Below are 15433 nucleotides of genomic sequence, written 5' to 3' on the forward strand. Positions count from 1 at the left end.
ACTATGTTGTCAAAATCTAACGCATTATTATTTTTCAACCCTATTAGCACCGTCTCTGACATCTTATTGCTAAATAATCCTTCACTTCTAAATTATCCGAAATATTTTCCTTCTTTTCTATATAGTTTCTAACAGCCTCATTAGAGATAATTCTTCTCAAAAGGTTATACCCATCTCTGCTTGACTCTTTCTTATTCACTATTTGAACTCCTGTTCCTATCTTAAACTGGGAACTAGTCTAGACTGACTACTTTCTCTCAATCTTTGAACATTCAAATGGAATATCTTACTGTAGTATTGTCTGGTGGCATCTTCCAAATCTTTAACAATTTTATGTAAATTCCCCTTTTAACATCCCCTAATTCGTGCTTTATTGTCTTCTCTATTTCCCTTACTTTCCTTGTATCTTTGTAAGATCTATTGTGGAAAAAATTGCTACTAGGCAATTACAGAATTACTTACTTGATACATTCTACTCTATGGATGAATGACAAGAAAATTAACTGAACTGACAATACATGAACTTTCACTAAATGTAAATTTCTTTTGTGACGGTGGTCAGCATGCCGGAGGGATTTTCATTAATAGCACCAAGACGTTCAACACCTTAAATCATTCTTTCTTAACTTTAATCCTGTGGATTTTCATCACAAGCTCTTAACTTTTTTGCATGTTGTCTTCCCGGAGAGTGTTGAAAAATACCTTGATCCAAGTTTTAATACTTCCTTATTAATTATGGAGTACCTCGGGGGTCTATCCTAGCGCATGTTTCAGTTATTTTTAATTTTTTTGATTATTTGTAAAAATGATTTTAGAAATCATGTTTGCGGATAACGTAGTAATTTTTTCTATCGCCATGATCTATCAGTTCTTTTCCTTAATCTTGAAAGTACATTTATCACTGTTTTTGACTAGTTTTTGAAAAATCTTTATTTCTTATTGAAAAGAAATGCCAATGTCAATCTAAAAATCGGGAAGTTTCATTTTAGTGTCATTTTATAGATTTTAAATAACAGACGCCTGATGCAGATACCATTTGAAGACTTTGAGAAGGTAATGGCTCAGTGTGTTGAACTGTTTTCTGTCTGGGATGACGAATATGAAAAACTGCAAGGGATCCTCAGGTACTCGTTTTATTTAGTTATTCTTATAGGAAAACAAAAGGAAAGAAATAGAATATCTAACCTATTGCTATTGATTTTTTCATGATGTTTAAATGCTCAGTTTTATAAGTTGTTCTCATTACTTTATCTACAGCTCCAGCCATTTTCCTTCCATTTTTTTTTATTCCATTCCATTTTTATCCATTAAAAAATCTTATCCGTGAAAACGCAGCCAAGGACAGAAAAGACACACGGAGATCCTCCGGCTTATTACTATTTTTGAAAGAATTTTTTATTTCAATATGTTTCTTTGATTCATTTTTGGTGAACTGAAAGAGGGATCGTTTATAATCTTGCTAAGAAGTATAAATCAAAATTACCGTGTATTTGCTGTCCTTTGCACCACTCCCACAGTACGGAATTATGTTTTAATAAATCTAGAAATTAATTATGGAGAACATGGAAATATTTCTTCACTTATAATTTATATAATTTAACCACAGGGATATGCAGGTGTCATAGGTGTCTAGAGATTAATCGTTTGATACAAAATGGCCGAAGCTATGGATAAAACTATAGCCCAAATGAAATTGTTAAAAAGTGGTTCAAGATTCGATGTAAAAAAAGGAATGTCAAAGATGAACCCGAGAAGGGAAAAGCTCGAACTCTAACGATTTTTATTATCGAACGCGTTGCACGGTCATTCCGATCAGTAGTAATTTTGTCACATTAAAAGATGAGGCATTAAGCATATAATAATCAGAGCATAGCCATCGTCATAAAAATTTAAACACAGCTGAACAAAAATTAAAAAAAAAATGTTTAGTAAGTAATGAAACTCGAAATAACATAAACAGAGTCAAACTTCCTGAAAAAAAAAAAAAATCAAATTAAAAAACTTTAAAGTCAACAAAAAATAAAAAGAATGATAAACTAAAACAAATACATTTGTACAATCATTGATGATGGAGTATAACATTTAAAACCTTGACGAACGATTGAACGGAACTATTTGTGTAACGTATATGTCGTGCTATTAACAGCTGAATTTTTAGAACTTCTTCAGCCACTTGTCGTGGGAGCCGTTGGCTATTGTGTTCATTGATAATATAACATGCATTTGAACGAGGGCGTATTATTACAGAATTGTCTAACACCAGCAAAAGACAACCAAAATCCGACACAATAGCAAGCCGAGACCTGCACTTGGAAGGTTGTGATTGCTACGGGTAAATTTAAAACTAAAGAAATATATAGCACCCAGGAATGTTCAATTTAAAACATTAGAATGTCAAAAGAATAAAGAAGTAATTTTATTATTGGCAATATTGCGCATATCTGAACACTGGAACCACAATATGTCCAAAACAGGTTCACTTAAATTGCGATGAGGGACTAATTCTTTGTTTTTGTTGTTTTTCTTCTGAATCTTCCTATGCCAATGATTTAAGCTTATTATGAAAAAGTGATGAGGGTTTTTCTGTCATTTTTGGGAAAGTGGGGACCTCAAACCGTATTGATGAATATGAGATGGCATTATGGAAAGCTGCTCATAACTCTTGCATGGGACCAGAGGATGGTCTTTGCTTGTAATTGAGCCAGAGCTGATGGTCTGTCACTACATGGAGTAAGTTTTTATAGTCTTTGTTGAAGAACACTGTTTGGAGTGATCCCGGGAAGCTTTTGTTTCTTCGAGCCATGTTTCTGCTTTCACGTGGGAGCAAGGGCGCATACAGGATTTTTTTTTATTTGGGGGGAGGGGGGTACCATAAAAATATTTAAAAACGCATACAGTTTTTTATATTTATTTTTGTTTCGTTTTTATGAGTCAAACAAAAATTGCAGGGGAGGTGGGTTCAACCCCCCCCCCTGAATAGGGACTTGAGTGGGAGTCACTATTTTGGCAGGGAATCGAGAAGACACTAATTTCAAATTTGAATTTGAATAAAATTAAAAATTACCAGACGATGTGCGACGGTTCCCTGGCCCAATTGTGAAATTATTTTGGTTATGATAATAAATAACAAATTTAACCAAGTAATAGCAGTTTCCCATGGGTCAAAAAGTGCTGCAAGATACTATTCAAGTGACTTTCTCTTGAGTTTATTATTTTCGGCGTGAGGGACCGAGACAGGGGAATGCTATCACGGATTCCTTCTAAACTTAAATAGTTTATCATTAATAAAGAGCTGAGTCTTTGCTCCTTTCTTAGTTATGTTATTTGAAAAGTCAGCTTTTGAACGAAAAGAGATAAAAATTTTTTTTTTAATTTTAATCATTGAAAAGGTGGTGATAACTTCATGTTATGGTACATGGTACTGACAACTTCAATGTTATGGTACACATCAGCAATTGTCGGGTATTCTATGTGTAAAAACTATATAAGTCCAAATTCGGTACGATTACGCTCCAAGTCTAGATTCGTTTCAAAACAAGCCGGGACACAATGTGGGCCCGCAGATGCCCACATTGTGTCTTTTTTTGTTGCAGAGTCTAATTTAAAGCTGACTGAAATTCTTGTGACAATTAAAATGATAAGTAATAAATAAGGATTCTTTAATAAATATCAGATAAAAACAAATAATTCTGTTGCACGTTGTGTTTTTTTCTTGGGGGGGGGGATGCTTAGAAGCAAGCCAAGTCTCATAACTCAAATTTTTGTCTTTTTTATTGCTCTTAGCTATTTTTTTTCTTCACATCTTCATAATACTTCTCCTTTAATATAAATAATTTCTTGGAACTATTTTGTAAGACAGAATGAGCGATTTAGGTGTCTTGATAGGTGTCTTGACCCCTTAAATATAGATAAGCACCGTGTTCCTAGAACAGTTTAAACAGATAACCTGTTAGGGGGTAATAGAAAGATATTATGACTTAAATTACCTGGAGCCAGCATATTTGTGATTTTACTCAACAAATAGTAGTTTTTTTTTTTTTTTTTTTTTGTTTTTTTTTTTTGTTTTTTTTTTGTTTTTTTTTGTTTTTTTTTTTTTTTGAATAATAGGACTTCCATTAAGTTTTGTACGATATTTGAAAAGTAAGTTGAAGCTGTTTACTTTTAACTACAACAATAAATTGCTGATTAATGCTAATGGCAAATTCAATCGTCAACAGGATTTTTTTTAATGACAGATTAATAGGTAATGTATGGAAATATCCAGTATTTTATCCTTTAACTGAAAATCAACAAAAGATTAGAGAAAAATCCCCTGATCTAAGTTTTAATGCTTCCTTATTAATTACGGACTACCTCAGGGATCTATCCTAAGGCATGTTTTAGTTATTATTAATTTTTTTTTTTACTTTCCTTTGATGCATCAAAAAGTGTTTTTAGGTTTATATTTTTATCTTTTTTTGGATGGGAGGCTTATTCTTTTGTAACAATCTCGGGGAGACCTTTTTAGACCTTCTTTCTTGCCGAAGATTCATGTATGTGTATGCTAAATATGTTTCTATTTAGGGATCTTGTTAAGAAGAAGCGGGATGAACATATAAAGATGGTATGGCGGATCCAACCAGCACACAAGCGCCTTCAAACACGTATTGAAGAAATGCGAAAGTTTAGACGGCAACACGAACAACTCTGCGCTGTCATTACTCGCGTTCTACGTCCTTCTGTAAATCAGCGTGCTTCTCCTGAAGCCAATAAGCAATCTCCCGTTGAACAACCCTTGTTTGATTTGACCGACAATAACCCAGTTGAGGTATTTATTTGTAACTTATATCATTCTAATTGACAACCTAATTCATGTATCCGTATTTTTTCTTTTTATATAAATCGAGAAACGGAGTATATTTTGTAGTGTCAAAATGAAAGGACTTGCCTGATGGTTTTATAACTTTACAAAAGAACAGAATAATTTTTTATAATCTTCACAGGAACAATTCTTATCTCCAAAGATTTATAAAAAAAAACGTTCTTTGTTGCTGTTTATAGCTGATCTTGCTGAGTGTCCTTGACGACATGAATAATAATAATAAAAAAAAAATTGTACGCTGTTTTTTGTGGACTGGAGAAAAAGTATTTTCCCAGTTTCCTTCAAAATTCTAAGTGGTCTGGCCCCTACTCGTTAAAAAAAGTAAAACTTTTCCTGCGAGTTCAAACACGAGATAAAGTCACTCGCCTTTAGGAAAAAAAGCGCGGTGACTTCTAGTGATTTCTTTATGTAATAGAGGTTTAACAGAGATATAATAGATTTCTAGAGAGATATTATATCTGTATAGATAGATATTTTGAAGCATACATTCCTGCTTTTTTAATTTATTATAAAATTTTAGAAAAGCCTAAACAAACTCAAGTTTGTTTTCTAGGCCGTTATTCGCTTGGTGCATGGTCTTTATTAATGATATATAGTCTCTTGTCTCTAGGAAAAATCACTTATTCTCTTTTGAGTATCCGAAAACTAATTGAGTTAATTCTGATTGTAAGTCTACGAGAAAAGTTAACCTGCTCAATACTAAAAATGTCATAGTTTTCAAATTATCTATTGGCTGATATGTGTTACAGACAGTTACGAAATATATAAGGTACGGTTTGGTTCATAACATCACATAAAATGATGTCATGTGGTTTTTTAGCTACAGATACTGAAATATTTTTTGCCTCAATCGTGGCTGATCTTTATTAGTTCCTGTGAAGTAATTATGCCTCTGCAAATGTAACAAGTGCATAACGGCCCGGAAAACTGGCTTGCATTTTTTTTTAGCTATCTTAAAATTTATACTAAATTTAAAAAGAAGAAATGTATGCTACTGAATATCTTCTATTCATTTTTATTTCAATATACATCCTATTGAATCAACAATTTTTTTCCCTAAGTAAATTAGCCTTTAGATGTATTAGCAAAAGCGCTAACCTTGCCAAAGTAATAAATCAATAAATCTGCCATATATATATATATATATATATATATATATATATATATATATATATATATATATATATATATATATATATATATATGTATATATATATATATATATATATATATATATATATATATATATATATATATATATATATATATATATATATATATATATATATATATATATATATTGGCAATTTCAAACTAATATATATATATATATATATATATATATATATATATATATATATATATATAACACTAACATGCATTCTTTTGTAATTGTTAAAATGCTACTAAAATAAACTGTGTTCAAAGGGGGATAGGAACTAAGGATAGGAATAATGAGGCATGTAATCTTGTGTAGAACTAACCGAAAAAGAAAACAAGGTTGAAAATAGCTACCAACGACCAGAAATCGCATTACACATTTTTTAAAATCCATTTTCAAAATTATGACGCTCGACAGTACTTTAAAAACCGATTTGGAACTTCGGACCAAGTTTTGGGACCCTTGGTGTGAAAAGAGAATTCCGAATATGATGAGGATGATATTGGTATCCTAACATCAGTAACCATGTAGTATTATTTATAACTATCGTAGGCACTACGGGGTTTATTTGACGAAATTTTTATCGTATCATCTTGCAAGACAGGAAGAGACTTGAAATGAACATCGAACGCACTTCTCCCAGTCGAACAACAACAAAATAAATATGAGTGTACTAGTGAATATACATAGTACGAAGATTTAGGGATTGTTGTAAAATCCACTTTATTTTATCTAAAATAGTAATAATTCATATATTACCCTTACAATGTTCAAAAGTGATTGAACAGATGACTGTAAAATAGGAAAAAAAGTGATAAAAAGTATGGACAATAGAAATTGACTGTATAATCCACTAGATAGCGAATGATAAGGGTTCAGATGATTAAGGAATTTAGGGATCCATTCTTGATTAAATTGCCAAATCTTTTTCAAGTAACCTTGGCATCATACATTTTGATAACAATTGAGCTACTAGTCATTTCGGGTTTTATAAAAAGTACTTATGTTAACTGAAATGCAGGCGACAACAAGAATAGCCCCCAAATCTACATAAAAAAAACAAACTATTTTATAAAATCCAGCTTGCTGAAATACGGAAATGGTCTGAAAAACTGGTAGCCTACATACATTTGCCGAAACGACAGTAGCTTGAAAATGGCTACTAATAATTTCTCAAGGCAGTAGCTTGAAAATGGCTGGGTAGAAGGGGTGTTCGCCATGATCTTGGCATTAGGTTGTGTAGTATAATTACTGAAGAGTTGACATTATTAAAAATATATGTCGCTTTGGGGAACTTTTTGGCTGTCGTAAAACATCAAAAATTCCAGAATATTTACACTGTGTTTGAGATTGAAAAAGAAAAGATCGATCTGATGTTTTGTCTTGTTTTCTTCTCTTTTGTATTTCCTGCTGAATTGCCAATCATAATGCTTTCCCTTGAAACCCCTGTAGGTTCTCTTTTATAATATGATTGACAATTTTAGGAGGTAATGCTGGCCTACGAAAATGTCAAGGAGGTTGACGTTTTGGACATTACACGAGATGGAACGGAATCCTGGGAAGCTGCTGTCAAGCGGTATGATGATCGAATTGACCGTGTTGAAACCCGCATAATTGCTAGACTCCGAGACCAATTAGGTCAGGCTAAATCAGCTCACGAGATGTTTCGCATCTTCAGCCGTTTCAATGCCCTCTTTGTTCGTCCGCATGTAATGGGTGCGATTCGTGAATATCAAACTCACTTGATTCAAAGAGTTAAAGATGATATTGAGACTCTTCAAGAAAAATTCAAGGTGATTTTTTTTTTGTCATGAAATATTAATAAAAAAATAGTAATTTCAAAGGTGTGAAATCGTTGAAATTAGGGGGGGGGGGGAATGTATTTTCCAAAATCTAGAGTGGAGTAAAAAAATATTTGAATACCAATGACCCTCTTCCCCCTCCCCCCAATTGACGCCACTTATTTTAATACTGAATTTTAATTTTAATAGTAATTTAAAGAGAATCAAAAAAAGATATATCAAGGAAACTAAACAAATAAAATCAGACAGAGAGATAGATCGGTTTAATGAACAGGGAATTTTCTGAAATTTCTTTTCTTTTTGTTCTTCTAGTATGTCTGCCAATATCTTATAAGTATTCCTTTTTCCTATCTTGTTGTTTGCTGCAACATATGCATGGAATAATTTCCATTTTGTTTACTTTTATTATATTCTAATGGAATTTAAGTTGCAAGTATACGTGTCGATATTTACTTGATTCCAACAGAAGCTTTATTTTAAAAATATACTGCTAAAGTACTACCGTCCTAGGGCATGTTCTAATTCATAGGAGATAGAAGAAGCCACTGTTTATGCATAATTCTTAAGGGGATTATTATTATTTAGCATTATTATTAGCATATGATTATTATTAGCATTATTTATTTTTATTATTTAAGAATTAACGACGCTTCTTGACTACTATGGTCCCTGCGTCGGCCCTGCAGTGCATTCCTGCAGCGTGATTCGATCTCTGGGTCCCGTATTACCAAGCTAAGGTCAAATCCACTGCGCCACCACAGGACCTTTTTTTTTTATTAGCATTATAGTTTAGGTGAAGACAAAATTTGAATGGCTGAACTAAAGAGAATATTAGGTTAAATAGCTTGGTACACCGTGTAATGCTAGACATTCGAATAAAAATTTGTTATATGTAGTTTGTTTTAGTCTCCTACTACAGCTATTTTCACTGAGCAAAACACGACAATTTTTTGCATTTAAAATGTTTTATCTTAAAAAATACATTTTCTTCTCCCTTTCCCAGGCATGCCGCATATAAATTGATTAAAAAAAAAAAAAAAATCTTGCCCGGCCGCTTTTGTCCCCGCGGGAGAATTTTGGACACATTTTACACGCCTTTTTTCTTTGTTCGCTATTTCCAAAATCGGAGTCATGCTTCGGATAACGTCTGGCATGAAGTTATATTTCTGCTGTAAAATTGTATTTTTGTTTTATGGGAAATACCTTGTTATGTATCTAATATTCAAAAACTATGTACCTCCAATCAAAGGCTATACTTGTCAAAATGTTGGGGGGGGGGGCAGTGGATTTGCGTGACTACTCCTAAGATTTCTTCTTTTTTTACCGGCTGAGACCTATCTTCTTTCATTGATTTTACATCATATATTCCCATTAGCTCTTTGCCTAATAAATCAAAATTGACCCAATAAAATAGCGGTAGTTATCGCCACTATTTTACTAACTCAATTTTTTTCAACTGCTGAAAACATTGGCGGAGGGGGTCCCCCCATACGTGGTACCCACTGGTTCCTTTATAATATTGAACAATATCACTGGTTTAAACTAGGCATTACCAGAGTAACCTTGACCTTTTCGTTTTTTAAGCTCCATTTTTTCGATATAATTTCAAAAAGAAAAAAATTTGATTGAAACTTGCAACTCTGGCAATGACTTCATGTTAGCTGCTACGGTTTTGAATTCGTCACTGCGTCTCATTATTTTTTGTTTTACTCAGATTCAATATGGTAGAAGTAAAAGCTCACGAATGAGTCATTTTCGAGACATTCCTCCAATATCTGGATCTATCATTTGGGCACGGCAAGTGGACCGACAGCTATCTGCTTACTTAAAGAGAGTTGAGGATGTACTGGGGAAAGGTTGGGAAAATCACTTAGAAGGACAAAAGCTCAAAGAAGATGGTGACTCCTTCAGGTAATAATTACATTTTGTTTTTTAGTTAAGTTCATAAAATATTTTTGCTACGTATGTTTGTTGGACTCATAATGACGTCATTCGGTTTACGTCCAAAACAAAAGCTCAAAGAAGATAGTGGCTCCTTCAGGCAATGACTGTATCTTTTATAATTCAGAGTTATAAAATGTTTGTTTTATTATTTATTTTTGTCGGCCTAATCATGTTGACCTCATTGAGTTGGCCTCAAAACAAAAGCTTAAAGAACATGGTAACTCCTTCCGGTAATGACCGTAGGTTTTTATTTTGCTCTTTTATAATATGTTTTTTACTATTTATGTTTGTCTCGTTATGGCCTCATTGAGTTTTCTCATTGGTTCCATTATTTTTTTTTCTGATCATAGTTTCTGGTGACCAAAGGCTTTTTTTCAATTTTACTTGGTGGATTGAGACTTGATTAAACAATAGATTTGTTTTAAATCTGTTCGGCTCTTTGCTGAATTTGAAATACGTCAATCCATATATTGATCCGTGATTTCAGTTTCTAATCCACCAGATTGCGGATTTTACATTGCAAAAACTTCATTTAAATTTTTTTTTGAAAGGTAGCCTGTTGCATTGTAACCTGTGGCCTTTCATGGAAGAAATTTCGGTCAAACGTGATTGACCCAGTCAATTTTAAAATAAAATCTCGCAATAGTTTTTCTTTTAAGAGAACCCGTGGTGCGAGTTTCCACGCAATATGATATTTTCATGGACTAACTGTCTTTGGCTTTGGCTAAAATGGTAGACCTTAAATTTTTTAAGACTATTATTACTGATGACCAAGAGGCTGTACTTCGTTTACAACTTGTAAAAGATTTATGTAACGGGGTATTTCATGGATTAACTTTTTTGATTTCGGCTTTCTTGGTTTTTTGGTTTTGGTTACTTCAACATTCTTTTAATGTTACCTCATGCACAATTTATAAAAGCAGAATTACTTTTCTGTATCGATAGCATGAAAGTTCCTAATCCGCGTTATTTTAGTCTTTTATCTCTTTTCTTTCTACTGGCCGCAGTCTCGTTTGAGTTTTTTTGTTGTTGTTGTTGTATCGATAGCCTCTTAAACTATAAAGACTAATGAAAGCTTGCTAAAAAAAAAAAAAAAAAACACTAATAAAGTTTCAAACGTTCCCCTAAACACACAAAGCCTCACCTACAAAATTTTCGTGTAACACGTAGCCAAACGCTGTGTATGAAGCTTTATAAAAGGTATTTCTTGGGTTCACCCGTTGTATCTTATAAGTTGTAAAAAAAATATTCCGGGAGATATCTTGGTAATTCATTCACTAGTTTCTGGTTGTAGTTAAATGTATATGTCTTAGCTAGAAAATTTCGCTTGATTTTTTTTTTCTTTTTTTTTTGCTAGCGGGATTATATCTTTGGAGGGAGGGTCCAATTTTACTAAAACAACAGGATAGGTAAATTTTTTAATTATTGTAAAAAAATAATATCAAGACATCAGCCCCCCCTTTATTTCTGTGTCCAATATAAATTAGCTCCTGAAAGAATATATTTTCCTGTTGTAAATTGGAGAAGTCGCGTTTTAAACGAATAAATAATATTCAAGTCCAGTTTAGTTCGTTTTGAATGGCAGTTTAAACACTAAACAAAGTGATAATTGGGAATTAATTGCAGATAATAAAATAAAATAAAAAGGTTGTTTAAAAAAAGGTGGACGTGAAATAGGATCAGTAATGCTAGCAAAATTAACTCTACAAGCTAATTACTCCATTGCTCTATTCGACTCATTTTTGAAGAAAAACAAAGGGCTTGACATGAAATAATTTCCTTGGCTTACTTAACTTAAAGCTCTTGCTCGGCAACGTCGCCAGCTAAGAGGGAACCAGACGTCAGCGCCATTAACTATCTCCAGAATGTTCTGTCCTGGGCAAGGATTGGAGCTTCATCGGGTTCGACCGAGGATAACCTCTGCAAATCTTGTGCGTGGTCTATTTCTTCGGCGTTTCCAGCCATTTGAAACTGGATCGAAGTCAAAGATGAGTCGTGCAGGCGAAGAAATAATGCATGTCATTTTATTTGAAAGGCAAATAAAAGTAGACGAGTAATGTAAATAGAACTAATATTGGAAGTATTAATCAGTTCTTCTTCATGTTGTTTTGACATTATCTGATTTTAGGGCTAAGCTAAACACTCAAGAAATTTTTGAAAGTTGGGTTAGAAATGTTACACACAAAAATTTTGGTGTCAGCGGACGCATATTTTTGATCGAAAGCTCTCGGATGGGCCGTGCTGGAAGAGGAATGCAGCTTCGACTTCGCGTGAACTTTCTACCGGAGATTATTACTCTAGCTAAAGAAGTAAGTGTCTATTCTTTGTTCTGTCTATTATTTTCTTTTCTTACTATGAAAGAAATATGGTGTTTTCCTCCTTTGTTTCTCCCATTAGTTATTCTGCTATAATCATTTTTGAAAATGTCAATTTGAAAATGTAAGTTCTAAGATGTATTTGTCATTTGAACTCTAAAGAAAGCTACTCCCAAATATTAAAACTACCCACCTTTTAAGCCCTGAGGGTCTCTTCCTTTTTTGCAACTTAGGTTCCCTATGTCTTTAGAGAATACTTCTTCTCCTTCGCTTTCATTTTCAAATTAAAATAAACCCCTTAATACATTCCGTTTCCAGTAAAAAAAAAAATATTCCTTTTCCCTGGATCCAAGGTCTTTGAGCCTTGATGACGCATTTTATGTGTGATTGCGTAGCTTGCATGGATAGTTATTCTTTTCCCTTTGTCCCTGCCCGACGGCTCGACAATGTCTCTCTCTATGAAAAGACACCATTATTGAGTCCACCTTCCCCGATTCTGATTTTTTTGCAATAAAGCTTGAAGGGATAATTGCCTTTCTTAATAGCCGTTCTATTTTCTCTTAAAATTTGCCTAGTAATGCAGATGGCATTCATTTTGAAAAAATACCTAAGTTAGAGGCTCTTTCCCGATTTATTGAAACTGAAATGACCTAAGTCCATATACAAAATTTGTGCGCCCTTAAAATGACTAACCACTCCCATCCTATAAACCCACTGATCATTTACTTGCAAAATAAGGGGGGCGTCCCTTTCTTTTCTCATACCAAAAGAGGATCCAGATCCTATTCATTCAGCAATTATTTAATAGGGCCGATTTAGTTGTTTCAGCATATACCAAATGAGAATTTTCTTATTTGGTCTTTTAAGTGGTTTAAAGAATGATTTTCTTTGTTGAATCTTAGACATAAAGCAGCTTTGGAAAATTCCGACAACTATAGTGTTTTACCTCATTTGAACCAGCATGAGTACTTTTTATACTTTTCAGTTCTCTTCGTGGGTCTACTTCTCCTAGGAGGTACATATCACTTCTGCCTCTTGTAACAGCTGACGCCAAGCACTCATTCTCAGCCAAAAGTTGGTCTTTCGTTCACTTCTAAACTTTCTATTTTGTGATTTTTGATCGTAATCACTTAGAAGAACAGGACGAAGTGGAGAAATACACAATTTAAATTCACTTGAGTTAAATGTTCTGAAGTTTCAGAAACAGATTGAAAATAATTCTCAGCTTGCTGGAATAGCCTTTCAAAAAAATTTTAAGAGATAAACCTTGTTTTAGACACTACGTGACTCTCAGGTAGCCAACTTGAAGCAAATTCAGTTTCATTAAAATAGATACATTTGTATCGGGCGCACTACGAGGAAACGTTAAAAAAGAAGGAGAAAATATGTTCTTCCTTGTCATTGAAAACGAACAATTAAACTCTGTCAGTCACAACAAAGCGTTAAAAAAACACTTTTAAATGATATAGCTTATTTTAGACAATATGGTGATTTCTCAAAAAACCGATAGGAGTAAATTCAACTTCTTTAAAATGCTAATTTGTTCCTCTGTATCAAGAAAAAAAAAATCCAAGTTCTGTCACTCACGAAAATGGTGTCTGTAAATGGAAAAAAAAAAATACGGGACGAAAATCATGACGTATTTGATTTTCTTCTCCTTAGAACTGTAAACACTGTACTGTAAATACTGTATTATCATACTTATTAAAGCTTTTCGCGATTTGGCTCCAAAATCTTCTTTTCATTACTTGTCGACGACTAGATTTACTTCTCACATGATGTCAAAGATTACTATTTTTGATTTGTTTTTTCTATGTTTGTTAATCATGAGGTACTTCGAGCTACTTATTGATGGACATCCCAATTCCCATGCAGGAAAACACACGCATGATCTTATCAATGCTCATCTTATTTGTCCTATACCTTTGATTTCGACTACGTCAAAATTACTTTGATATCTGGTGCTACTCTGTCTGAATTGCTTTTTATATACTGATTGTCATCAGTATGCCTATAAGAAACAATTTTTACTGTGATTCACAACTTTCATTCAGCGTTTTGTTATTCATTCAGCGTGCTTGTTTTGTTGAGGTACTTATGATGTACGTTCACTCTTACAAGCAATTTTGCGACAGGCTTGTCGCTGTAGCTTGCACCAAAAGTACGAGATGCTTATATTTTTGGTTCACCAGACAGTTCGTTGTAACGAACTATAAATAAGGAGCTACTCGGCTCAATAGTAATCGAAACTCTAAAAAACGAAATTTTGATATCAAGAGACGCATCAAAAGAATCAGCTTAGTTTTCTGATGCCAAATATATAAAATTCATCAAGTTTCGTCAAGTTGCTCATCAAAAGTTACGAGCCTGAAAAAATTTGCCTGATTTTTTGAAATAGGTGGGAAACAATCCCTAAAACTCAAGAATTCTTAATGAAAATCCAACCATCGAATTCAGCTTACCTGAGAATCCTATTGTAGAACTTTCAAGCTCTTAAACACAAAAATGTGGAATTTTACTATTTTTGCCAGAAGACAAATCATAGATGCATCTTTATTTTTTTTTTTTCATGGGTAATGGTGTTGAAATAATGCTCCTAGGAGATCGGGAGAGGGTGACTTTGAACTGAAATTAAAAGCTCTAGTGCCCTTTTTAAGTGACAAAAAGATTGGAGGGTAACTGGCCCCCCTCCCGAGTCCATCGCCCATTTATTTCCTAAAGTTATCTGTTCAAAATGTTGAGATAGCTATTTTGTTCAGCATAGTTGAAAGATCAAAAAGCTATTTCTTTAGGGCTAAAATGACCCCCCCTCCCCCACAGTCTGTGGGGAGAGGCCTGTAAGATCTGAAATTTCCCCATTGTTTACGTATAGTGTTTGTTACTGGGAAAAATATAGACATTCTTCGGAGGTTTTTTTGTGCTTGGGGTGGATTTTCATTGGGAGAATCTTCTAGGATTTTAAAACTCAAAACGAACAGATAATTGTTCTGTATAAGAAGGGTTGACCCCACCTCAATACCTTGCTCTTTACACTAACGCTGTCAGCATTTTTAAAAAAGCTTCCTATTCTAATTAAACGGCCCCTGTGTTTCAGTAGCCGTTATAAAAAAATTAGGACAAACAGTTAAATTTTAGCATAATGAGCAAAATATTGAGGAGGGGGTAACCCTTCATATAGGGAATAATTTCTGTTCGTTTTGCGTCTTAATGTTGCATGCAATTTTGCATTTTGCATGCAAGTTACGTGGTAATGTTAATTGTAAAACAACCGATGTAATTTACCTATTAGAATGTAGTAAATGCTGCCTACAATATGTGGGGGAAACAACTAATAATATATATACAAGAT

General features: G+C 33.4%; 1 protein-coding gene across 1 annotated transcript in view; it reads left to right on the forward strand.

Annotated features, from left to right (window-relative positions):
• Nucleotides 1–15433, forward strand: part of LOC136034766 (dynein heavy chain, cytoplasmic-like) — a gene marked incomplete in the record, with an annotated part of 269617 nt that overhangs the window by 41750 nt on the left and 212434 nt on the right. The window contains 5 exon segments of the mRNA XM_065716167.1: nucleotides 1003–1124; nucleotides 4564–4807; nucleotides 7508–7816; nucleotides 9540–9736; nucleotides 11898–12078. Coding sequence (XP_065572239.1) covers nucleotides 1003–1124; nucleotides 4564–4807; nucleotides 7508–7816; nucleotides 9540–9736; nucleotides 11898–12078 — 1053 coding nt within the window.

The sequence above is a fragment of the Artemia franciscana genome, chromosome 13 (assembly GCF_032884065.1).
Source record: "Artemia franciscana chromosome 13, ASM3288406v1, whole genome shotgun sequence".
Lineage (NCBI taxonomy): Eukaryota > Metazoa > Arthropoda > Branchiopoda > Anostraca > Artemiidae > Artemia > Artemia franciscana.